Source organism: Hermetia illucens, chromosome 4 (assembly GCF_905115235.1).
Source record: "Hermetia illucens chromosome 4, iHerIll2.2.curated.20191125, whole genome shotgun sequence".
Classification (NCBI taxonomy): Eukaryota; Metazoa; Arthropoda; class Insecta; order Diptera; family Stratiomyidae; genus Hermetia; species Hermetia illucens.
Genome location: NC_051852.1, coordinates 110,728,652 through 110,755,050, shown reverse-complemented (window position 1 = coordinate 110,755,050; position 26,399 = coordinate 110,728,652). Strand labels below are relative to the sequence as shown.

General features: G+C 41.2%; 1 protein-coding gene across 1 annotated transcript; it reads right to left on the bottom strand.

Annotated features, from left to right (window-relative positions):
• Nucleotides 1-7,286: 7,286 nt before the first annotated feature.
• LOC119655253 lies at nucleotides 7,287-18,876 on the bottom strand. Its single transcript, XM_038061048.1, has 2 exons — nucleotides 18,595-18,876; nucleotides 7,287-7,965 (listed from the first exon to the last, which is right to left on the bottom strand). The coding sequence occupies exons 1-2, from the start codon at nucleotides 18,756-18,758 to the stop codon at nucleotides 7,344-7,346; spliced, it is 786 nt and encodes a 261-aa protein (XP_037916976.1). The 5' UTR covers nucleotides 18,759-18,876; the 3' UTR covers nucleotides 7,287-7,343.
• Between the last annotated feature and the right edge of the window lie 7,523 nt (nucleotides 18,877-26,399).

Here is a 26,399-nt window from a genome sequence, read left to right as displayed (position 1 = left end):
TACAGGTACCCTCCGTTGTACGTTTTCCGATATCTTTCCCTCCGTTCACATCTTCCCTGGAAATGGAGCATTTTCCCTTGATAATAAAGAGTGTCTTAGAGAACGAAATTCGAGGAGATATGCTCTATCTGATGTAGAAGTTACAGATATAAAGGTAAAATTGAAAAAGTTCCTGTTTATTAAATAAACCAAGTTGGTCGATGATGTTCACAGACGTGGTGAGGATATCGAAAGCCTATCGATGATATATTAACAGCAAATATTACATGTTGCCTACAGAGGAGTCTTCGCAACCAGTCTAAATGCATTATCAAATATGGATTGGTTGTCCTTGGCGGTTTGTGAAGATATTCCTTGATTCAAAGTTAATATGCTTAATGACATACTGAACGTGCTTTGTTGTAGTAGAAATGGCACTTCCACTAAGATTGGAGCAAACATTTGCAGAAGCTTTCCTCATGTGATTCGCAAATGATTATGTAGGCAAGTGAGTTTGAACGCACACAGCAAGGAAACTATGGTTTACGTACTTGATGCGTTCATAAAGCTGAAGGATCCAACAGGGAAATTCAGCCAAGCAGGAGCAGAACAAACTTTGAACAAAATTATCCATTTTCGTGCTACTATTATGAAACCAATTAATTCGTGTTTCCTCATCGCAACAACAGTCTATTTTGTCGCAATATATGAATATTTTAAAATCTCACTATTGGGATTAATCCCTGATTTTCAATATATTTATAGTATTATATAAATATAGTACTGACCCCTTATAAGTAAGCTCTGCATAGGATTATGCGACTGATTAAAGTTGGAAGTAGATCTATGCTGTCTAATCTCACGACAGCCCATAGAAAGTGACCAAAGCATGGGACGCATTGGGACTCGTCCATCGCGTCACAAATATTATTCAAAGGTAGTTCATACAATGCAGTAACAACAAAAAAATAGATTTTGTATCATATGTTATTTTTCAACGTGATTCCTTCCAACTTCATACAATTAGCGCAGTAGTTGCTGAGAGACATTATGACAAAGCGAGATTTAATTCCATGCAGCAAAAACATACTAAAATAATAAAAAAGTGCATACAATGTATAGTCATGATCCGAACACGCAACCTTGTCCTCGACAAGAGAGACGATCTTGGAGAGCCATATTGTCACACGCAACCAGTGGTCAACACTATTAGAGAGCACGAAGTCTGCATCCACCACTTGGTGAGGACTGATGCCGCCCGGGGGCCGCTGTAGCCACCATACGAATGCCCCTATAAGGTCCTTGAGCATGAAAATTACTCGTTCAGATTGTAAGCGATCCTAAAACGGTCTCCTTAGACAAGCTGAATTCTTTCTTCCTGGAAAAAGACGTGGCATAAGGGTGAGAAAAAGTCCGTTTTGACATCTGGCAGGCAGCCTCCACGGCCAAGTAGCCACGCCACGAGTTTTCCCGGCGAAACGCCCTGATTTCAGAAGCACTAAGGCCCACAACTTTAATTAACTGCCACCACAGCACTCGAAATTTACAAGACAAATAAAAATACCATAAAACCTAAAAAAATCCAATTTTAAATTGCTATAATTTTGCATTGTAGTCGCTGGATGCTGAATACGAAATTTTGGAGTAAAGGTGAAGACTGGAGGAGAAAACCTGATCCGGGTCAAATCAAAAGCCACGGTACAATTTTCGGATTTCGATTTTTGCATTTTAACTTTTACAGATTATATTGTTTGTGGTGGGCCGATTATTTGCCTTTGTGGGAGTTTCAAGGTGGTTGTGCCCATATCTCGAGCAGGCCAGAGTGAAGTCGCGCTATACAACTCGGGATTCGTACCCCTTGGTTTCACCAGGGATATTAGAGAAGCCTTTCATGTACTCAGTAGAAAATACATAGTACCACTGTGCCAATTTCGGCAGGACTCTGATTGTGGTCTCCAAATCCGTGCCTGAAGGGAACCTTAGGATTATGCCTACACGACAAACATGTACGTTAACCTCCCCCCCACCCTTTAAACCTTCATAGCATTGCAACTCGTATGTGGGTGGGAAATTACAATATTTTGCAATATTCGTTGCTCAAAACGGTGCCATTGCATGTGGATTCCTGCGTAGCTCCAGCAATATCAGTTAGTGGTGCAGCTGGTGGGTCAGTCAATGGTGGGAACTTGACCTTACCAATGGAACAACATATGCCACTGAAACTGCAAAACGCGGTAATCTAAGCGCAAGAGATCCATTAGATTTACCAGGACATTTCGAAGCATTTTGTACTCATAGTCTTCATTGTAATTGAAAACTACTGTATTGGGATCGATTTTCAATCTTGATCGAGCCTGTCGTGTGCATTCTGCTTCATGTCGTGTGTCTTACTCTTTGGCAATTGCAGCAGCAAGTAGACTCGGAGATTTGCAATTCGTACACCAGGTTGTTGAAAAGTTTTAGCAGCTCTTGAAGTTGAAGTTTAAACTCACGCATTGTCAAATCAAGGGGGTTTTATTCTTCTCATATGTCAGTTGCTCTTAAAGTAGAGACTTTGATTCGTTCTATTTCCGGTCGTGAGTCTCGTTCTTCAGATATTTCAACAGCTCCACTGATTGGCAGTTGCCGTGCATACCTGATTTTTTGGGACGAATTTTCAATAATTTTCAAAATTTAGTGGCTCACCAAGCAATTGTCATTATTTTTCATGACGACTGGTTGAAAGTTGTATAAGTTGATCCACTGTAACGACATCTGGGAGCAATTTACAAAAACCTTGGCAGTACCAAAATATTTTTCATTAAAAACCAAATATGTGTACCCATTTTCATGGCAATTGGATGAACGATACAGAAGTTGATCTGTCGCATCGCCATCTAATGACGCTATAATAGCTACAACTACGAGTTGTTTTCCATTATAAAATATATTATATATCATATATACACCAATTTTAATATCTGTATATATTACGTGAGAATATTCACTTTCGGGTGATATTCGCATTCAAAGTCTTGAATTTGCAAACTTAGTAGAATTATGCTCTATGTTATTCCCTACAATGTGGCAGAATTTCGTGGTGCTAGAATGAACTTAAGGGTTTTTGCAGTAAATTACTAAAAATTATAGTAATATACTATTATTAACTTTATTTGGACAGATGGTTCAAAAAAATTAAATTGGATTCGGTATGGAGGGTGTTTCGGAGCCTAGGCACCATATAGTGGCAGCCTCTTAATTTTTTTCAGATATTTTGGTTGGGTGTTTCTGATAAAGAGTCCTTTAAAGAAATGATCACTTTCGACCCCCGCACTCCCCTCCTTTCCAACAAATGTCAAAAATAAGACCGGCTTCGGAAAGTACTAACCGAGACCTTTCATTTGATACCCCATGACTATATTTGATGAAAACAAAATTTACACCCTCCTTTTTGCATGTATGGGAACCCCTCCCCCTTAAATTCGATGTAGAATTATGTAACTCACTGTTTACGTGAGAGTTTACAGTTTCCACATTTCCACCAAGTTTGTGTCACCAAGTTGCCCCGAGAAAAATGCGTGTGACGGACAGACAGACAGTCAACCAATTTTAATAATAATAAGCCTCGATGAGGATCCCCACTTGGGCTCGCCTGGAACGTCGAGCTTGGACGAGTTCTAGTACTCTAGAGGGTCCCTCATATGGGGGTTGCCTCCGAGGAGCATCCACCCTGGTCAAGCGTCTCAAGATCCCTGCTTGTTGACCTTACACTTCTGGCACGCGATGCACTGTATGGACCAAGAGACCAAGTCCTTGTTCGTGAACGATCAGAAATATTTAACAGTGACTAACCGGTTCGTCATCCTGATGCCTGGGTGTGCGATTGCCATATAATCGTACGCGGCGGGGACTGTGACCTCCGAGATTCGAGACAAGGCGTTAGCAGCCACGTTGTCTTTTCCAGACACATGTTGCAATTTAATCAGTTTTCATGCCTACTATAATACTTTTAAGTCAAAGGTCTCTGGTTAATTTCCTGCGATTTTGTAATTTTCGTTCCTTCGGGGGTTTGTTTTATTCTGTTTGCCCCAGGTAGCAGGTTAAGCCTATTCAAAGGACTGTAAAAGCGTGCGGTACAGAGTTTCAATTCTCCAAAGCAATTCTTAACCGCTTAGGGAGCTTCTTGCATTTGCAAGAAGCCCATTGAACTTTGTGTCATTTTTCTGTAAAAAAAATGTTATTCTATTCTTATTATTATGTCTGTGTGTATGTCCCTCTGTCTACCTGCCTGACAAACCTATTTTTTTTTTCAAAAATCTATTTTCAGAAACCTATTGGCACGAAATTTAGTGAGAACATATGGTTTGTGAATCCTTTTACAGGTGATGAATGATAGATAATGAAGTTATTCAATATTTTGCTGAGTCAATTATAGTACACCTGTATTACTTTATTTTATTTACCCGACAACCTAACAGTAGAGTGAACCGTCTGAGATTATAAGAACCCATATGTATATCTATAAGAGGTTTGGCAAGGGAACATATTACTTGAACTTTTTGGGTTTTTTGACTGTATACCGGTCTCAATTTCTTTTTCCAAGCAGACGATGTATGTTCTCAGTACGAGCGATGCACACTTTCCGGTACAAAAGAAAGCCAAATGTTCAAATGCGTACATGAATCCGTACATGCATACATATACATATCAATGGGTATCTTTTATTTCTTTAGAATGATGATAGTAATTATGTCTTCACTATCTATATGTATAGAAAAACACGAAACCTTCCATATCAGAAGCGTCCGACATTTTTTCTTTCTAGCATTTCGACTCTGTTTTACTGTCTATCCGACTAAATTTTAATTAACGGCGGTTTAACCTCCAGGCCAGCACCCGCTAGTCTCTAATCAAGTCTAACAATTTTGAAGTAATTACTCCATGTTATGTACATTACCATCATGACCCCAGCCCAGGAAAAAAAGGAGTGTTTGAGGCAACGTAGTTAGTATCATCCTTCGCAGAAATGGACAACCAGATAACTCCCTCATACTGCATCCTATCTGATCAGACCCCTTCTTCAAGGGAATCTAATCCAATTGAACTGGTCCTCCAGATTGAGAGTTCATAACGATGGACTCATAGCCCATCATCCACTAAAAACCAAACATCATATACAGAAACAGGATAAACAGCCTCGGACAGGACTAATACCACGGAAAGGACCGCGCAAATGAATCAAAGACTACGTACTTCTATCATGGAATGTTAGATCACTAAACAAATCTGGTGCTGTCAAAGGTCTACTTCAACAGGTCAGCAAATACATTAGTCGGAGGTCTGGTATTACAGGAAACGAATTGAACTGGGTGCGAGACAACCGACATGAGGCCCCACACAATCTTTTAAAGTGGGAAGTTATCAGGGAGACGTGAATAGAGATTTGAAAGCAAATATTATTAACTTCAAACATGTATTTGAACGATTTTGTGCGCTTCACATCAAAACGGAAAAATTACACATCCCAACTGTCAAAGAGCAATTTTACGATAGCCAAAGAAGAGAGACTATGTGTTTCGTTGCCTCCTAATGACATCACGCTATTGTTCAATAATTTCAACACCAAAGTTGGGAACCAGGAAATAGATCGAGAAATTACCGGGGAGCACAGTTTCCACAATATATCAAATGACAACAGCCAACGCTTGATTCACTTTGCAAGTAGCACAAATTTAATCATAAAATCGTCATGCGCATTCAGATAAGGACATGGACGTCCCCAGATAACATTACCTTCAACCAGATCGGTCACATTTTCATCACCAAAATTCAGCAAACTCGACGTGAGATCATATCAAGCAGCAAACTGCGAATCAGACCACTACATGGTAAAAGACGAGAATAAACCGCGAACCTACCCACTTCGAAAATTTGAGGTTGGAAAATTAAAAACAAAAATTATTTAATAGCGAAAGAGCCCAAGGCAAAACTGGAAGAACGATTAGGTCCCATTCTCTAGAATCTCTGAGGGAAGCCTATAGAAGACGCCTGGTATGACCTAAAACGCGCTGGCAAAACAACAACGATAAAATCCGTTGGGTATGAATTCCGGTGCCGAAGAAATGATTGGTTTGACGATGAAAGCCACGAAGCACTTGACCGAAAAACAGACAACATATAAAGCGAAACGAACATATTTTAACGAGGAATTAATGAAAATTGGCGACAATATTGCGAGTAACAACTAAAAACAAACCGGCAAAGTAGTGATAGCCTGAGGCATGCATATAAATCCAAAACCATTCTTTGAAAAAGCAAAACCAAGGCAACCATTGAGCACGGACGATATAAACATCAGGGTGCCATCTTTCACGTCAAGAAAGGAGACTTTTATAAACCATAATTAACTAAAACAAAACGAAAATTATGACGATTCTAAGGTTTCAAAATTAATTAAACTTCAGAAGTTGCAATGGGCTAGCCACGTTCAACGTATAGATAACACTTAGATACCTAGAAAGATATTCGAAAGGAGGGCAGAAAGACGAAGACCACTAGGAAACCCCCGAAAACGCTAACCAGATTCTATTGACGAAGATCATTGCTCGGATTTCGAAACTATAGGACGCGAGAAATAAATCGAGGTGGTTGGAGGACGGACATCCTGAAGGACAAAGCCCGAAATGAGCTGTGAAGCCTCGTCACAGACGACGACAATTTTCGAAGCACAAATTGTTGAGGTAACTCAACTTCTTCCTAGCCCCGCGAACTTTGGGGTGCATCCTTTGTTCATAGTCATGAGACCCGCTAAAGTGATGAAACTAAGTAACTACTCCCCTCAAAGGTTGGATTTATTATTTTCTAAACAAAGATATTAAGTGTTCGTACGCAGCCTAGTAAAATTTAAAGACCACTTGACTCCGCATCCACTACCAAATCCTTTACTTTTTGAATACAAAGAAGCATAAGGTACCAGCAACGATGAACACTGAAGGGAAAAACCTCACCTGGGACATGTCAGTTATTAATAAATGAGGAGTTTGCTTCGACGAGGTCAGTACCTATGTCTTTGATTTTTTTTATTCCGTTAAAAAGCCAACAGCCTTTAGTGCATTGCTAGATACGCCGTGCAGTGGAATCCATTCTCCCAAGATGGCCGACGAGTGGGTCGCTCCAAGGGCACTTTACGCAGAGCAGTGGAGAAGGAGTGCGGGCGTCGCGGGATGTCGTCTGGGGAGCTGAAGCGCATGACTTTACAATGTAGAAAGATTAGGAAGTCGATACTTGGTCAGGGGTACATTGATGGGAGATACATAAATTCGAATGAATAAAATGTATAAAAAGAATTTATTTCTACTAAACTTTTTTTGCAATCAATCAAATGTTCAATTATTACTTCTCTTGCATCTATACAGCCATTGATAAACTCTTAAAATTCGGTTAAAATTTGTTACATAGTCACCGCAACAATGCTCTACGTCCGCTATATCCAGCCCTTCCTTGCACTCAACCACATAGGGCTCGCTGCCGCCCGTGGCAACATAAAACTCTCCATCCTCGTCAAGCTTAGACGAATCAATATTCTCGTTGCTACTATTACGATTTCTCACTTGATTCATGTATTCCTGATGAGCAGCGGAGAATTTAACGACATCCTGGAAAAGATCTTGTATTCGATTTCGAATATATCGCAATTGGATATGTTTGTTTCTGCTCCTAGCTCTATCTAAACTTTGAGTCGCCTTGCACAGCTTAAAGTGCTCATGAAGACGTGAGGTACAAGCAGAAGAGAAAATATCTTCATCTTCCATTGAATCTAATTTGTAAGCGTAATATTCCCTTGAGAATAATTTCATCTCTGACACTGCCCGTCTAGCTGTCCTTGATGATTTTTCTCGCTTTTGAATATCGGTTGTACTAAAACTTTGGCGCGTTCCCATAACTCGGCACATAAATCCCATGAGCTTTACTAGTGACAGATCATCATCAAAGTCAAGTGGAACCAACCTGCAACAAGAAGAATTTCATATTTTATTATGGAGGAAAATATTATAGGGGCGGAGCTTAATGATTTCCTCAGAGAGGATGCGGTTCCGTAGAAAGAATGGTTTTGGCAACCAGTTTGGAATGCCCCATTCGATACTACGTATGCATACAGTCATTAACTGATCAATTGAAAAAAATCTAGTAAAGAATGGAGCACTACTCATACATGTGACATCGGAATGAAGAACCGCTAATCTATCATAGATGTTTGCCTTCATTTACTTCACTGTACAGGAAAAATCCCTGTTCTTTCTTTGGTTTGCTATAATGTCGACGAAAACGAACATTTACCTATTCTTGCCCCCGTTCCATTTACCCTCGACTATTAACTACCTTGCCATAGTGAGGAAGCTCAGAAACAAAGATCCATCGTGGGACTACAGGAAAAACCTGAGACTAATTAATAATCAAACCTTAAGCGAGAGACGGTCTACCATGCCGAGTGTTGGTGATCACAGGGATTTAGATGTGGTGAACTCTAGGTGACCGCCAGTTTCATGCAAACTTGTCTCGACAGAATCCCGCTCTGTTTGGACCTACCTATTGTCTCTCGTGAAACGTTGGCAATGACTGACAATTGAAATCTCCAAAAAAAAAATAAGAAAAAGCGAAAACCAAAATAAAAAATAAACTTCAATGGTAACGATTGAACCCTTAGGGGCAAAGAAGACAACCCTGAACTCATCGATGCAGGATCCTAATTGAAAATCTCCAGATATTCTATTGGTAACCACCCTAATGGCAAATATCGAATTATATCACGCTTCCTCAAGCCACTGGTTTCATCATGGGTAGTGTAAGCACATCCAAACACTCCATTTTGGAATCCGCCAAAGGAGTGTAATGATATGAGTGAAAATAGGAGATCAGGCCGATCATCCTGAGTGGCCGATAACGACCTAGAGGGCTGAGCTATCCCAAAAATCTAAACAATTTGGCCAAATTGACCGTGAAGGTCCGCCCACAAAGATTGAAGCTCCATCAAAGTGCTCGGTCGACACGTTCTTGCACGCCTCTGTGCTAGCCAGGCTCGGGAATGTGGGGGGGTCCTTTGAGCGCTTTGATCCCTCACGCTTCATTACTTAAAACAACGTGACTTTTCCGATGCGTGGGTCCGCACCGGATTTTAAATTCGATTTTGCAAGGAATTTCGCGACGGCCTATCGATGGACAAACAGAACGCGAGCTAAATTGGAAAATAGAAAAAAAACCGGCTCAACCGCGCGCGTGGAGCCGTAAGTCTCCGGACCCGAGTGCCGCGATCAAGGAGGGGAAGATCCACGACGGATCACCGTCTCAATTGCCGTCTCTTCCGCCTCAGATCTTGTACGAGGCGCGGCCTCTGAGGTTCCCACCCTTCCTCGACATCCTCCGGCCAGTGATTCATTTAGAGGATGTCCCTTTAATAAGAATTCTGCGGGAGTAAGGAGGAACTAAGGGGAGGAAGTCCTCAAACTACTTCAGATTATTCAGTCATGATTATTTCAGCCTTCAATACATGCTAAAACAAAAATTATTACAAAAAAAAAAAAATTAAAATAAAAAGAACTAAAATGTAAAACTAAAAAAGAATAAAATAAAATAAAAATCATAAAAAAAATAGAAGAAGAAAAGAAAATAAACGAACAACTTACTCTGATGTCACTCCGAGCTCGGATTGATGCTTCTAGTATCTATATTTTTTATAAAATTCAAAATATTAATAATAACACAATATATAGTCCTTAGCGTTAATTCACTTCCTCTCTATAATTTCGTACTTCACGTTTTATGTGTTTCTTTTTTGTTTATACACAGCGCGGGAATTCCGACACTTTACTTCGGCAGCTAAATTTTAACTTAATCATCCGACACTTCAATTATCTGTCTTTTCAATTGTTTTTCTTCTCTTTGCCTTAAATCACTGTGCATTTAACACTTGTCAACGATTGAACGATTTGTTAACGATTTGAACTTATCCACGGAATCTTTGTTTAAAATGCCCTTGCGTTAGGGCTTAGCACGATATGGTTTTCGTTTTCTTCTCATTCAATTCTTTTCCTTTGCTCGCGAAAAATCTTCACACCTCCGGATCTTCTTCTCTTCTCCAGGACTTTCTCTCCTCTTTCTTTATTTCTCCTTTTATCAAAATTGAATTCTGTTCCTCTTCCTCGATTCTCTAGCCAAAACCCGCTCCTTCTTTTTCCTCCGTCTTCCACTCCGCACCAAAAACCAATCTCCCTTCCCCCAAAAAACTCTTCCACCCAGCAACCTTCTCGCTGTGCTTTGTTCGTGCACCGCTTCTATTCCCGCTACATAGCCTTTCTCACTCGGCAATGTTGCGGCAACATGCGCATGCGCCTGCAGATGCGGCAAATCATTCGCCTCCTGTCAAGATCAATTCGCTCGAATGCATTGAATAATGTGCAATCTGCGGCGAACATTAAGGCAATTGCACACTATTAAATGCATTGTTTAAGCAAATTAATTAAGAAAGAGCCGAATGAAATTCTGCTCCCGTCGCGCAGCCGCGGTCACTACAGGAGGCACCCGAGATAATCACAACTAGTATGATGCAAGGTACAAAGAGCACTCAGTGTACTAAAGACGGGCGAAACACCATGGTAGAATTCGAATTCAGCAAACCAGAGAAGAAAGACAGAGAAGTTTCTCAACTCAGTTATGGGGTAGACTGAAATCGGTAAAAACAGGCTCGAAATGCTAAACAAGTCAGGAAACTGGAAGCTAGACGCTTCAGGTATGAAAGGTTTTGTGTATTTCTTTTATAAAGAGATTTGAGTGTGCATTTGTCCCATTAATATACATTGCCTTTCTGGATCTAGAGAAAGCGTTTGACCGTGTACCACACGAACTCATCTGGTATGCTTTACGACAACGTGTTTCTGTTGGTGTTCATCAAGGAAGCACTCTCTCGCCACTCCTCTTTGTTCTTGTTATGGACACCGTCACACGGGATATCCAACGTCCAGCGCTCTACACACTGCTTTATGCAGATGATGTTTTCTTACCATCTGATAGCAAAAATAATCTCGAGCAACTTGTTCAAAAATGGAATAATCGCCTCATGCAACACGGTCTCAGATTGAATTTAAACAAAACTGAATTTTTGACGACCGATCACCATGAAACAGACACAATCACTGTCAGCGGCAGTGATCTCCCCAGAACTGAACGATTTAAATACCTCGGATCAACGCTATCAGCCAACGGAGAACTGTGTTATGAAATTGCTTCACGTATTAATGCAACCTGGATGAAGTGGCGTTCCACAACTGGTGTTCTTTGTGATCGACGTATCAACGAACGTCTCAAATCTAAAATTTACCGCAATGTCGTCCGTCCAGTCGCTCTCTATGGTTTTGAGTGTTGGCCAACTATAAAAGACAATGAACGGCGTCTTGCGGTAATGGAGACGAAGATGCTACGTTGGACTAATGGCGTCACACGTTTAGATCACATCCGAAATGAGGATAGGATATGTGGAAAAGTTGCGAGAGAGGCGTCTCCGATAGTATGGTCACGCAATTCGTACCAACGAAAATTCACTTGCCAAGATTGGTCTGAACATCGAAGTCGATGGTAAACGACAAAAAGGCGGACCTAAACAACGGTGGCTTGATACGCTAGATGGGGATTTGAAAGCCTCGAGATTGCACCCAGATCAGGCATTCGATAGAGCCAAATGGCGAAGCCGATCACGACGAGCCGACCCCGCTTGTGAACGGGACAAAGGCTGAAGAAAAAGAAGAAGATTTGTCCCATTAATATGTAGCACGTAATATATGCATATATTATGTGAAAATATCCACTTTCAAGTGATATTGACCTTCATAGTCTCAAATATGCAGAGAAGCGACAGCTTTGACCTAGTACAATTTTGTTAATAATAGTTAGATTTTCACCAAATTTGACAGGATCATGTTCTATGCTGTAGCCTATATTGCTGCAATTTCCTGATTCTAGGGTGAACTTAAGGGGGGTTTCCTGTCAATTATTGAAAATTATAGTAATGCACTATTATTACCTTTATTTCAACAGGTATCGGTATGGAGGATATTTCGGAGCCTAGGCACCATATAGTGACAGCCCCTGATTTTTTCAGAGTTTTCGGGCTGGTAGTTTCTGAGAATGGGATCGTTAAAAAAATGATCACTATCACCCCCCACACTCCCCCCTCCCCCTTCCGTATTCCTTACCTTTCCGATATACCGAGACCTTTAATTTGATACCCCACATGACTATATTTGATGAAAAAAAAAATTAACACCCCCCTTTTGCATGTATGGGGACCCCCCCCCTTAAATTCGACGTAAAAGAATGTAACTCACTATATGCGTGAGCGTTCACAGTTCCCACCTTGCTACCAAATTTGGTGTCAATCGCTACAACCGTCTCCGAAAAAAATGCGTGTGACAGACAGACAGTAAACCTATTTCAATAAGGTTTTGTGTTTTCACAAAACCTTAAAAAGAACATAAGATTGACTAAACGATCATCATGGAGGCACTTTTATGAAGAGACTAACTCACTTGAAGCAACCTAAAATTTGAGTTAGATATTTGACAAAAACCCTAGCAAGCAACTACGTTTAGAGGGCGGAAAATACACGGAAAACAAGCAGGAGAAGACAAATATTGTTCATTAAGTGCGCTACCCAAAATCGCAGTTCAGGGCGACAGCGATACTCAACCCAGAGAAAACTTTGGCATGCAAAATAGTGTCACTCGAACTAGTTAAATTTGTACTGAACTCGCTCCGCAGATCAAAATCTGCGTGCCCACATGAGATCATTCCGGCTCTGGTAATAGAGGGAGTGGATGCTCTGGGCTTAGGTATACTTGATATATGCTTAAAATCCATTTACCTGACGTGAAGGTATTATTTATTCCGAAGTCAAAGTAACCTAAGCTTTTCAGCGATCAGGAGCTACAAAGGTCATTAAAGTGGCTGCAGGCACCATGCCTACCAAAAAAGCAAATTCATGGAGGCAACGCTCCACGAGCTCTCGGAAAAACTTAAGTAGGCAATATCCGAAAAGGAATACGCCATGGGAGACATCGAAGCTACATACCTTCAACTACAGCTCATTCGGAATGGTTTAGATCAACAATATTACTGAAGCAATGAGAACTACTACGAACGGCGAAGTTATATAAAATATCCCCCCCCCCCCTTCATTTCTAGGTAAAATAGAAAGCAACTAACGACGCACACAGACTTGTTATTATTAGGACGTGGAAAGGCGAGCAATCGTGGGATTATGTGCCTATCTGGAAGTTCCGGCGGCGAGTCAATGATGGATCAGGGGTAATTACGAAAACCCGATTATGACTCAATCCCCCCCCCCCCCCAAAAAAAACTAACACAAAACACATGATTTTATTGCCAGCAGGCCCCTGCCAGTAAACATGGTGGGTCGCACCATTCTAATTTGTCTCGACATGCGTACATGTCGTGTCAATATCAAGCCAATCCGTGTGGAAGTGGAACTGCCACCAGTTACTGCTGAAACTTAATGAACTGAAGAATATATTCCTTGTGCTAAGGCACATAATTATCGCTGGTAATGAGGAGGTTAATCTGGCTCCGCAAAGTGGGAGTCGAGTATTTTTTGAAAGATGAAGTTCCAAGGATTTACGCAGCCGATCCAGAAAGTTGAATTTCTACCCTTAAGCGATAATCATTGTGAAAGAGACTTCTAAAGCAACATTCTTTTTGTCTGCTAGGAAGAAAGATTCGAAAACATTAATAAGACTTTTGATTGAACACTGCCCTTTTAAATTTCTCATTGAAGGACATTCAAGTCATGATTTCGGTTATATGTTGCTTATATAAACAAGTCGGGAAACCGGAAGCAGGACGCTTCAGTTACGAAAGGTTTTGTGTATTTCTTAGTACGTAGCACATAATATATGCACATACTCTATTATGTGAGAATATCCACTTTCGGATGATATTGACATTCAGTCTGAAATTTGCAAGGAAGCGACAACTTTGATGTATTATAACTTTGTTAGTAATAGTGCGATTTCCACCAAACTTGGTGAGATCATTGCCCATGCTATACCCTATATTGTTGTGTCGTGGTACTAGCATGAAATTAAGGGGGGTTTTGCAGCCAATTACTAAAAATTATAGTAATATGTTATTGTTAACTTTATTTGTACAGATATCAGTATGGAAGGTATTTCGGAGCCCAGGCACCATATAGTGGCAGCCTCTTGATTTTTTTCAGATTTTTCGGTTGGGTCGTTTCTGAGAATGGCCCCAGCAAATATCAAAACTAAGACCGGCTTCGAAAAGTACTAACCGAGACCTCTAATACGACACCCCGAATTATTAATACGTCAAGCAGCATCACGCTCGTTGAATCGTCCGCAAAAGCAAAGTTATGTCGACATGCTGCACAATAACACAATAGGAAGAACGCCATGATTGGGCAAGTTAAAACTTTAGTTTTGTTGGTATTTACCTTCAATCCACCCCGCCTGCCTCCATATCACAGCTATCTAGCCAAAGTCTATGATTCGGTGAAAGATGAGACAGACGTTATGAGCCTAGTCGACGTATTTGAGAAAAGCGAAATCACCCATTGAGCCGAAACCGGAAAAATGTGTCAGTGGTAAATTACCGCCTAGGCAGACACCACTCTCAACTTCAAGTTCCTCTGGAATTTTACATCAATGCAGCGTGTACTATTTTACGCCCTCATAAATCGCTTTGATAATAGCTATTAGTTTCTCATCCTGCCAGAGTGTTCCAGACACGGTCGAAAGCCTTCTCGAAATCGACGGAAAGGAGGTGGAGTGAAGATCTTAACTCCGCACATTACAATAATCCAAAATTTGTTAATGTGGTTAGTACTGACGGATCCAGAGCGGAAACTAGCCTCTTCTCTGTCGATCAAACTTTCGCGGTGTTCCTTGATGCGTTCCAAAATGCAGAAGGATGCTTCGCAGACAGTCAGCTCACAGTGGGGTAACTACCGTTGCCAGGAGATGTGAACTAGTGCTGGAGCCATTTAGGAAAAGCTCCACGACAAAAAATGAAAATCAGGAAAGCTCTCGGAAAGCTAATAAATACGAAAGAGCACAGTAGAAACACAAAGCAGAGAAACAGTGTCTGAATACAGACGAATCATCGTTCGCCCTACTCGAAGGAAATATATTAAAGTTGACCGAATTAATAAAGGCCATGGTCAGAGCCATTTGAGTTCTGTACAACAGTGCCAAAGACATTAAAAATGCCTCGAAGAATGCAAGTGCGACTCAGACAACACAAATTACGATCCCTCAAATCCAAAGAGCGGTAAATTCGAAAAAAGGGGTAGAGAAGGAGCGAATGATTCCTTTGGACCTTGTAGGACGCTAACAGCAAGAAAAGCCCTGGAAAAAGGAAAAGCCAACAAAATAATTAAAATGGTGGAAACAGCGACGCCGGGTTTAATAAACTCAAAGGGTGTAAAGTCCAAAAAAGGAACCGAGGAAGCATTGAATTGAATTATTATATTCTCAAGAAGATCAAAACCAAACTGATGGACTTTGAAAAAAGCGTAAGCCGAATCAGACGTTTCCAAAGAGGAGATTTGATGCTGGAGCTAAGTCTCCGAGCAAGATGTCTGAAAATTTCCTCGGCAAGGTTAAGAAGTCCTTAAGGGACGAAGCGCAAATACGGGCTAAATGCAGGAGATTTCGATATAATGGGAAAACATTGACAAATTCACAACGAAAGAGAATATCTGTGAATTTCTAGAAAAACGCTTCAGACCACTCAATTTGCAGGAGTCCACAATTAGAGGACTCAGCACGGCATATAGAAGCACACAAACGACAACTATCAGCTTACTAGCTGAAGCTGCGCTTAAACTGCTAGTGACCGGTAAAGTAAAAACAGGTTGAATCCTTTATCGACTCAAGGAGCAATTGTCAATTGTTGTTTAAAATGTCTTGAATTTGACTACATAGATGCGAAATGCACCAGTGACTTCAATAGGTCAAATAGGTGCAGAAAAGTTCGGGAAAAAGGTCATATATTCAGGCAATGTTCACTATGAATGTATACTTTCCATGAGAAAAATGGGTATCGACTGCCGGCACGTGCTGGGTACTAACAGATGCTTAGTGTCTAGGAGAACTTTGGATGAAATGATGAGGTGAGGCTAATACAAATCGATCCCAACCATTGCAAGAGAACACAGGGCCTACTCTCACAGATCATCTATGAAGAGTGAGTTGAAGTGGCCATAATCAGCGAGCCCTATGGCAAAAATAATAGAGGGACCTGGGCTACAAATGTAACTGTTAAGGCACCCATATGGGCATGCCGAAATCATGCAAATCCCAAAATTTGGCAAGTCATTTTAACGAGTGGGCTGTGAATTGGGCTAGTTGAACTTCGAAGAGCAAGAGCCATATTTGCTCGAGGCTTTCGCAGAGCTAGACTTAGTGGTTGCAAACACTGGAAATGTATCCACTTTTCGAAGGAGTCAATAGTCAATTTAACATATATGTGAGTACTACATTGGAAAAAAGAATGGTCTGGTTTGTCAATGAGTATTATACTCATAGCGACCACCAGGCACTTTTCTTCCAGATCGAAAATGGGCCATGGGGCACGGTGCGTTCACCCAGAGCTGGAAATCGGGTGCGATGCGTGAAAACGTTCGAAGTGGCTCCATTCACAGAGATACTACTGGGAAGCCACAGTCCTCATGGTGTAGCTTCAGAAAAGGTAGAAAAATTCGCGGAGTTGCCGACTGCACGCTTTTGGGCAATAAGGATCTGCCAACGATCTAGAGGCAGATCAGACTTCGGCGAAAAACACACATGCATGGTAGAAGGAGTTTTTCACGATCGATGGACGAGAGTAAAACGCATCATCATACCGACTGATTTGCCTTACAGACATGTATCTTTGTACTGAATAAGGGAAGTATGTCACTCCTTCAAAACAAAAAATTGTAGTTTGGGGAAAGCTATTCCTTGTCTATTAATTATGGGCTGGACTACAAGCAGCAGACGAAAAACTAATCTCTTACAGACACGGTAGGAAAATGCTAGAAAGGGTCAGGACTTCTCCCAATCAGAGAACGTAAGGACACCCTATCGACTGAACAGTTTGATTTTCGTCAAGCGCATTCATTCGACGTCCACTGTGCGATGGTAACACATGGACATCAAAAATGCCTTCAATTCAGCCCGCTGGGAGTGGATAAAAAACTGTTGCGTTCTTAGTTATTTAGCTTAAAAGTTACCTCTGACAAAGGACATTTTCGTGCAATACGGATAAGAGACCTATGCAATACACCATGGTCATCGTCGCGAAAGAACATGAAGATGTTGAGCTGTGCACTAATAAATCCATCAGCGCCATAAAAGCGTGGTTGAAGATGGCTCAGCGAAACAGAATGCCGAGGCGAGGTTGATTACCAACAGTAAGAAAAGAAATTCGATTAGTATTCGTGTTCATCACTTCCAAACCGGTTATCAGATGTAGGAGGATGATAATAGACGCAAAGATCAAATTCAAGGGACACCTGGACTATGCCTGTGAGACACGTGTGAGGCACGGATAATGCCAAAGATTAAAGGCCCAAGTTCCAGTCGCAAATTACCTGTGGCCAGAGTGATTTGCTCCTCACTATTATATGCAGCACTAGGCTGGTGTGAAGCACTAGCGTGTGAGAGCAATCGGAGAAGGGTAAACATGACTTACCGCTTAGTACCGTTAAGGATGTGCAGCGCCTTCAACATATTCTCAGGGGAGGCAGCGTTTGTTATTGTGAGAAAGGCGCTGATGGACACTCCAGCAAGTGATTCATAAGAAAAAGGGAATAAATCTACCTGAAAAGGATAAAGAACGCCGAAAGGCGGCAAGGCGGGATTCGCTGGAAAAGCGGCAACGACGCCGAAATGACTCGCAGAGGAGTTACTAGACACACACTTTGATTCCTTGTATTGGAAAGTGGATCCTGTGACGACTCGGCGAAATTAACTACCACCTGACCCAATTCATGTCAGTGCATGGCGATTACAGGAAATATCCGCACCGATTCAGGTTGGATGATTCTCCCTTTTGCTTTAGATGTGGTTGTACCGTTCACGATTTTTCCCAGAGAGAAGTCTGGAATAATCAGCATAGGCTTTTAAAACATCGTCGAGGAAATGCTGAAGTCGGATGCAAACTAGTGTGCGAAAACTGGGACGCTTGGATCCAAGAGAAACATATAACAAAACATACCCTGACCTAATTCATGACCCTATGGTCAACGTCAAAAACGTTTCATGAAGCCTGCAAGATAAACACCCCTTAAACCGGGACTGCAATATGATCAGTAGCTATCAGCAATGTTCATTTTGAATTTTTGTTATCCTATCACCTTTCTAGGAATTATCAGGAATAATTCTGAAAAATCAGAAATTTCACGGTAGCTCAAAGCAAATCAACGTTTTAAAGCCTCCCACAAGGCTATTTTCACAGGAAAGCTCAAATGGAGGAGGTAGCCCATTTCCAATTAACATTTTGTAAATTCATGAAATTTAAAACCATTTGAAAAACATATTTTTCTCTTAGCTTTTGACGGTTCCTTACGAGCAGCCAATTGTCCTGAAGGTTCCTCCCTGAGCAAATCGTGCAGATTTCCGATATCTATGCAGAAGTTTGGGTGCCAAGTCGCTCATTGCCGCCGCAATGTATCTCATGGAGAGTTGGGACTGAGGATTTTTCGAATCTGCGCTTGTGCCTTTCCCTTTCATATTCGCGTCTATCTAAAACCAACTGATCAAATGTAAAGAAATAGATACTCTGTCTATGCACTTTAAAGTAAAATTTTGAAACTCAACTTTGCTATTTGAATCGTTTAAAAAATGTAACTTTATATGCCATTTTTGACGTCGTGTTTTCAATTGCACTCTACGTTAATTAAAAACACATTTTAAAAAATGCATGTATATATGTATATAATCGACCAGTAATAATCCAATATTCTACAGGCGATTTCCTGAAAACTTGCAGCTGCTTCCTCTTAGGTTGACTACATATGCGGAACTTTCCCACTTCTCCACTCGCCCCGAGATTCCTCGAGTTCCAATCGCGTACTTGCAAGCATCTATTCATCTTTTAAACTATGTTAAACGTCATTACCGTGTGATATATGCATGTTCACATGAACATATGTCTTAGGAACATCGCATTTTTCCTCAGCATAGGGGATGAAACAAACCACCGAGATTAAGGCAGAGCATGTTTGCTACCAGATACAAAATGTCAGGAGGTATGGTATGGAACTTCACTGTACCTTCGCCATACATACACGTGTCATAAAGTTCATGAATGATGTCGCAGTTTCAATAAATATCCAACAGTTTATCACCCGGAAAGGTGTCATAAAAATAAAAGATGGAAGCTCCCCTGAAAGCTAACAATGCGTTAACAGACCCAATAAAATACCAAATGATGTTGCCATAATTGAAATGTCAGACTGGTTACGTGGACACAATAGATAAAACTTCCACAGGAATAGGTTGCAGAGGAATTTAACTGCATCAACATTCAGTTGATGATACGAGTGTATTTGCTATGTGGGGGTAGTAAATACCTGAAGCATGCCTGCTGGTTTACTTCGATGTGATTTTGTGTTGAATGCCTTCGATGGTAGTATCATACACGAATGTAAAAGGATTTTAGCGGAATATAACAACTTACGTTTCACTTACCAAATACATATTTTCCAGAAGGGTTCGGAAAGTATTGGTTATACCATAACTGAATATTATCCCTTTTAAACCCCCTCGAGAACTACCGAGTGAAACAATTACGCTACAGATGAGCTGTTCACTGGGTGATTCCAATGTAATTTTTAGTGAGACTTCAAATAAAATTTTTATCACTTTCACTTCGAGAAAGGGATTTATAGAGTCCTAAGCCTGCAACCAAATACAGATCATCTCCAATATAGAAAGTTTACATATACATCATTTCTTTCCAAAAGGCAAATATGTATGTTGGTCAAAACCTAGCGGATGCGTCCAGTGATTTCAAAATTAAAACCTACTTCGGAAAGTAGAGTACCAATTAGGAACTTTCGTTTGATAGCCCCCATGCTTATAAATGTGAAAAATTCTTATATTCCCCCTTTTGCATGCATTGAATCGCACTCATAAATTCAGCGTAGAATGTGGCCACCTACCACATTCGTGAGGGTTCAAAGCTCCGAGGTTACATATCAATCGGTGTGACCATTTCCGAGCATAGAGCATGTTGGACAGACAGCCAAGCGGCCTATGAAGATTTGCCAGATCTACATTCAAACTCGAGCCCATGTGGTGACTATGGGCATACCTTCTGATGTGTGATCTGTGTTCATACACTTTCTTTTCCGATTGTACCATACATACATACCATACATACGAATCTCAGGTGCGTAAACCCAAATATATATGTAGCAGATACTCAGAATACAGCCCAGAATGGAAGAAGGGAAAGGAAAACTTACAATGCGTACGGCCTTGGAAGCCTAGTACCGGCGCTCCTTGACTGCAGCGCCTCCATGGTGGATAACTTAGCACCATGGCACCTGTGCTGCCCCAACAGTGTCAGAAAAGACCCAAGTAGTACCTAACCGCGCAGTCGAACAAAGAAATGTGGAAAAGGAGCAGATCCTCTAGCAAATCAGCAGCGACTAAAAGAAAAAAGGACATACTGGCAGTTCCGGAAAACGCAACTGAAGATTCTAATGAGGTAGGTGTTCCAAGTGTGAACATCAACCAAATTTATGAGCAAAAAGAAGAAAATTCACCCAGAGATTTAAGCGGAAATACCAGAAGGATCCGATGAACCCAGAAAGGGGATCTCATGTCCAACCTGAAAAGATCCAGTTTTCGCAAACAATTAAAAGCTCACTTGGAGGGAATGCCACAGTGCCTGAGATACATCTACATATGCATATAGAGTACGATCATCTCGCATCTCAATTCAAGTTGGAAGAACTTAGATAAAAATCTATTGTCAGTTTGGGAAAGACCTAGGTAGGTACTCAAACAACTATAACACGACTATTAGGGGAATGACGCAATAGTTCAAATTGAATGGATAATCTACCTTCTAAACAAACATTAGAGCATTAGTCACAGGGGCTAAGATGTGCCCGTGGACGGTGAACTGTGGGTTCCAGGCGATCGTCAGTTTGATCTCGCCTTGTCTCAGCAAAAAGAAGCTCTACCGACTTACTTTCGCCGCTAAAACTTAGGCTTAGACTTATGAAGACTTGTAAAACTTTAAACCTAAAAGAAAACAAACAAAACCCAGAATTAAATTCCGATTATGACGACCCAACCCCCAGTAAAGGGGCAACCTTGAGCTCATCGATGGAGAACCTGAGGCTGGACTTGGCTAAGGACAAACCGGATCAGCAGCATCAAGGCAACGGCAAAGCCGTCATTTGCAGCTAAGGTTGTCGATGGTGATGGATGGAAAACTCCTCCTAAAACTGAAAGGACTGCATCCATATTAGCCATTAAATTTCCGTCTAAGGGCGTGAAAATGTCACGGCTAAACTTAGCCGACAAAAGCACGAACGAGTGGCTCTTTCAATACTGCTCCTCTCTCAACGATATGTCGAAAGGGACGTTACTAACCCTGAAAAGGGCCTCTGAGATTCCAACGTTCAGAAAGTGATTTAGGGGGCTTCGAGAAGAGTACCGGAATGGTGCTGAGGTTCTCCAACAGCTTGATATCCAGAATAACTTCAACGCCCCCTTCTGGATGCTGCTAAGCAACAAAGCCATTGAAGGGAATGTGCAGCCACTAGTATCTTCATATGAAGCATAGATGAGGTGCCATATGCCTGAAATAAATTTACAGCAGTGATCACTCTAACTTCCTTTCTACTAAAAGCACCTGAAAGACTAGGAGATCGATTCATGGATACATACATACCTAGGTGGCCACCTCACCGTAGCAGCCATGCCTAAAAGAAACGCAAATCCATCGAAATAGCACTCCTTTAGCTGACGGAAAAAACTCAAAAGGCGATGTCGGAAAAAGAACACGCCTTAGGTACATGGAATCGATCCATTGTTAATTAGTTGGATCCTTCACATGCTGAGGTGAAGAAAAATCCACAAACTGGTCGGACGGAAGTCTATTGAGGTAGGATGTCTTTGGGGCCCACGGGAAGGGATTTTCTCTCCTCTGTTATGGGAATGGTATGAAGGGAATTACATCCGAGAACACGAAATTCGATTATATCACACAACATGCAGATTCAGCGTTTTTTCATTGATTGTGTGAATCGCAAGAGGACGCACACCATAATAAACAAATTGGGAAACCGGAAGCTAAGTACTTCAAATATGAAATGTGTATTTCTTATTTAAGTTACCATTCGTCACATTTGTACCTAGGTCATGATGTTTATGCATTACGTTTTCAAACCATTCACTTTAGTGTGATGCTGACATTCAAAGGCATAGAATGCAAGAAATTTACAAAAGTTACAACTTTGGCTTATTATAACTCTGTTAGTAATAGTACGATTTCCACCAAACTTGATAGTATTATACTCTATGGTACAGCCTCTATCACTGCGTTGATATTCTAGGATAAAGTTAAGAGGATTCCCATTTAATTTCTGGAAAATATACTTATAATAAATATAGTAATATACTATTATTAATTTTATTTAAACGGGTATCTATATGGAGATTATTTTGAGGCGTAGATACCACGTGCATGGATCACCGTATTTCCTTTCAGATATTTGAGTTAGGTGGTTATGGGAACGGATCCTTGAAGTAACTGACCGTTTTCGGACCCCCTCACTCCTCCCCTTCACAACCAATGACATGACGGTTTCGGAAAGTACTAATAGGGACCTTTAATTTGGCACATGACTATACTTAGTGAAAAAAGAATTAGACCCCCTTTAGTAATATGAGGACCCCCCCCTCTCTTTAACTCAACGTGTTACTATGTTACTCACTGCAGACAGTGAGATTCACAAGTCCCACCTTTCTACCAAATTTCGTATCAATAGGAGTAACCGTTTCTGAGATATAGGGTGTGACAGACAAACAGACAGACAGTAAACCGATTTTATTAAGGTTTTGTGTAAAACAAACCGGAAATCGCCATATTTGAGGGATCGGAAAAGACCGTCGCACTACTTACTGCTCTGGGATTATGAGCCTTGTTTGCCCATCATCATTGATAAAGATACGAACTTGGATGAGTTAGCGAAGACTACCGATCGAAGTGCCGAAAAACACCATACACCTGTCATCGCAACTTTGCAGCAACCTGCGGCAGGGTCGACAAGAAGACGTGTTTCTCATGACCACAGAAGGGGGCATTTCGTTACTCCGGCAGATAAAAACACATATACACATATACCGAAAATCGACTTTACGCTGCCAGTTCTACACCTATTAACATGTATGGAGAAGGGGCACTTATACTCAACTTCGGCATATGTCGGGAATTCAGATGGGAATATGCAGTCACAGCCTTCGGCCTGGACCGATCCTGTATGGAGACTTTCTGAAACACTATGGCCTGCTAGTAGACATACGAGGACGACAGTTAATTGACGAAGTGATTAGCCTTAGAACACGAGCAATAGGAATTGGAAGACAAGGCTCATAATTCTTTACTGTTGCATCGAGAAACAAGTATCGCAACTTATTGCGGGAATTCATCAGCCAACATAAGGAAATCAGCAGCAAGAGAAGTATTCCACTACATTCCCACCACAGGTTTACCAGTGCCCAACGAGCGCGCAGATTAAACCCGGAATAAGTCCAACCGGCGAAGACAGAGTTTGAATCTATGATCACCCAAGAAACTCCCCGCGTTGCACATCCAAGCGATCACTCTACAAAGAAGCACATCCAGAAAAAGTATGTCTATGTCGAAGGACATAAGCCAGTAGGCTCATTATTTGCCATGCCAAAAAAGGTAAAATTAGAAGGCATACAAAATTGCAGCAAGAACTCATCAAGATTCCCCCATGACGAAATCGCAAGGCTAAACCCATGTCCTGCAGATGTTAGACAAATATGCCCGCACAGTTGCAAACATGTACAGGGTGCGGCAGCATAACTTCCTTTTTTAAAATGCGCGCCACTCAGTTAGTTGATGTCATAGCGGAGCGCTAGTGGTCTCGTTCAAGAGGGGATACTGTAAAGTTTTGTCCCGACACGGTTCAGTCGCCATCATGCGTTGGAATAGTGAGGAGCGTGCCTTTGCCGTTGAGGTTTACTTTTCAAGCGGATGTTCGGAAGCCCATTTGCATTTGTGTGGGTCGGTTAACAAACAAAACATGCGCTACTGACACCAACCCTCGAGAATTTCATCAAAAGCCTTTGCATTCACCCAAAGTCACAGTGTGGTGTGCAATTTCCTCAGCTGCAATTATTGGTCCCTGGTTTTTTGAGGAAAATGAGGTTACAGTGACAGTGAATTCGGACCGGTATGTAAACATGCTACAGATTTTTTTTTCCCACGGCTACGAAATTTGGATTTGGAGGACACTTGGTTTCAACAAGACGGTCAATTAGAGGCGATTTGGAATGGCCGGCACGCTCTCCCGATCTGGCCCCTTGTGATTTTTTTCTATGGGGTTTTTTGAAATCCCGTGTTTATGTGAACCGTCCAAGAACCCTACAAGATTTGAAGCCCAACATCCAAGAAGAAATTGCCAACATAACACCTGCTATGCTAACAAGAGTCATGACAAACGCCAGAAATCGGTTTACGCAATGTATGGAGAATGGGGGACGTCACCTAACAGATTTGATCTTCAAAACAATGTAAATAAAAACTTTAGACATGTACCTACATTATAAAAAATAAATAAATATTTTCCGATGCATACAATAGTTTTTATTGAGTTTTGAAGAAAGGAAGTTATGCTGCCGAACCCTGTACTTCCCCGGCGATAATCACTAGCGATCAAGGATCGCAATGGGAAGTGCGCTCTTCAAAGCTCTTACGTGATTAGTTGGCTCAGTAGTTAGTTGAATAAAATGACGGCGCACCATCCGCCCTCAAACCGGTTGGACGATGCCATCATCACTCAAGGAATCTTTGGTACCAAAGGTACCAAACTTGATACCTTTGGGAATTCATCAGTACGTCAATACTTTTTAATATTTTTTAGTACTTTTTTAGATAAACAGGGACTTTGCAGTTAATATCTGGACAATATCAGGTTTTAGATTTAAGGCCTCCATCGCGGTGATTTGTTATTTTCTCGGGTATTTTCCGGATTTTCGGCCACATAACTTATTTCTTATTCCAACGTTTCCCCTACGTAGACTTTTCCGCAGGAGCCAGGAATTGTATATACCCTTGGTGGCTTTTTATCCTTCGGGTTTTTTACTACTTACCCTATTTTGGTGTTTATGGCCGATTAATTTTGGGAATTGGTGGAATTGGTTGTTGATCGAGAAGTACGTACTGGCAAGACAATGTCCTATAAGGAGGATAAGGTGTACCGAGAAGTTTGGTATCTTTTTGATAATCTCCATGGTTTCCAGGACGGACACCTTCGTAAATAAGGATTCGATGTGGAAACTGGCTAGTATATGCGTTGATTGAATAGTTGAACTTTGTTTGTGAAGTCACTCGAATTCTGTACGTGTGTGCCGGTGTTGCCATTGAATGGTGTTAATCGTTCTGTTAAGAAGCACGCCAGCTTATATGTTGGAAAGTCGATGGCGCATACAATCGGTCTGAGTGAGACGTTTTTTGATGGTGTCTTCTGGTAATTGTGACTCCTTACATAAAATTTTCGATGCGGTTGATATTTTGTTGGTGGGGTCCTTATAGAGTTTACTATAGAATCCATCGGTTAGGAGTACTGAGATACCAGTGTCCAGTCGACCCTTTGTCGGCTGGAAGGAAGATGATGTTGAGGTTTCGGTTTATTTCCTGCAATGCAGGGAATTCTCGCTTCATTAAGTTGGGTCGTAGAATTATGTTGGCGATACTTCTCCGTATATCATAAGCTTTGGCAATTTTTGTTGGAATGATGGCAAAGTTGTGTCCTTTCATTAAAGCTATTATGGCCGTATCGACAATGTTTTGATTAGACAAATTGTTGACTCATTTATCGAATTTCTTTTTCTCTGTTTCTGTGGATTGTAAATGAGCTTGGCCTGCCTGTTCGTGTGAAATTTGATATAGTTTATTTCATAGGTCTAGGGCTTCATTTGGTTTGACAGCTTTAAATGTAATTACAATAGATCGTGTGAAACGTGGTTTATATGTCTTTCAGGAGAAGAAGATCAGCTTTGCACAGAATGCTCTGAGATTTCATGCTTGGAACGATGTTTTTGTCCCTGTATCGTTCAAGAAGACATCACGAGGCCATTGAGATAAAAAAAAGCACCGAA

Coding starts and splice junctions, on each gene's coding strand:
- LOC119655253 (XM_038061048.1), bottom strand. CDS start 18,758: ATGAAAGGGAAAGGCACAAGCGCAGATTCGAAAAATCCTCAGTCCCAA. Junction 7,966..18,594: donor TTCAGGACAATTGGCTGCTC/GTAAGGAACCGT, acceptor TTCTTGTTGCAG/GTTGGTTCCACTTGACTTTG.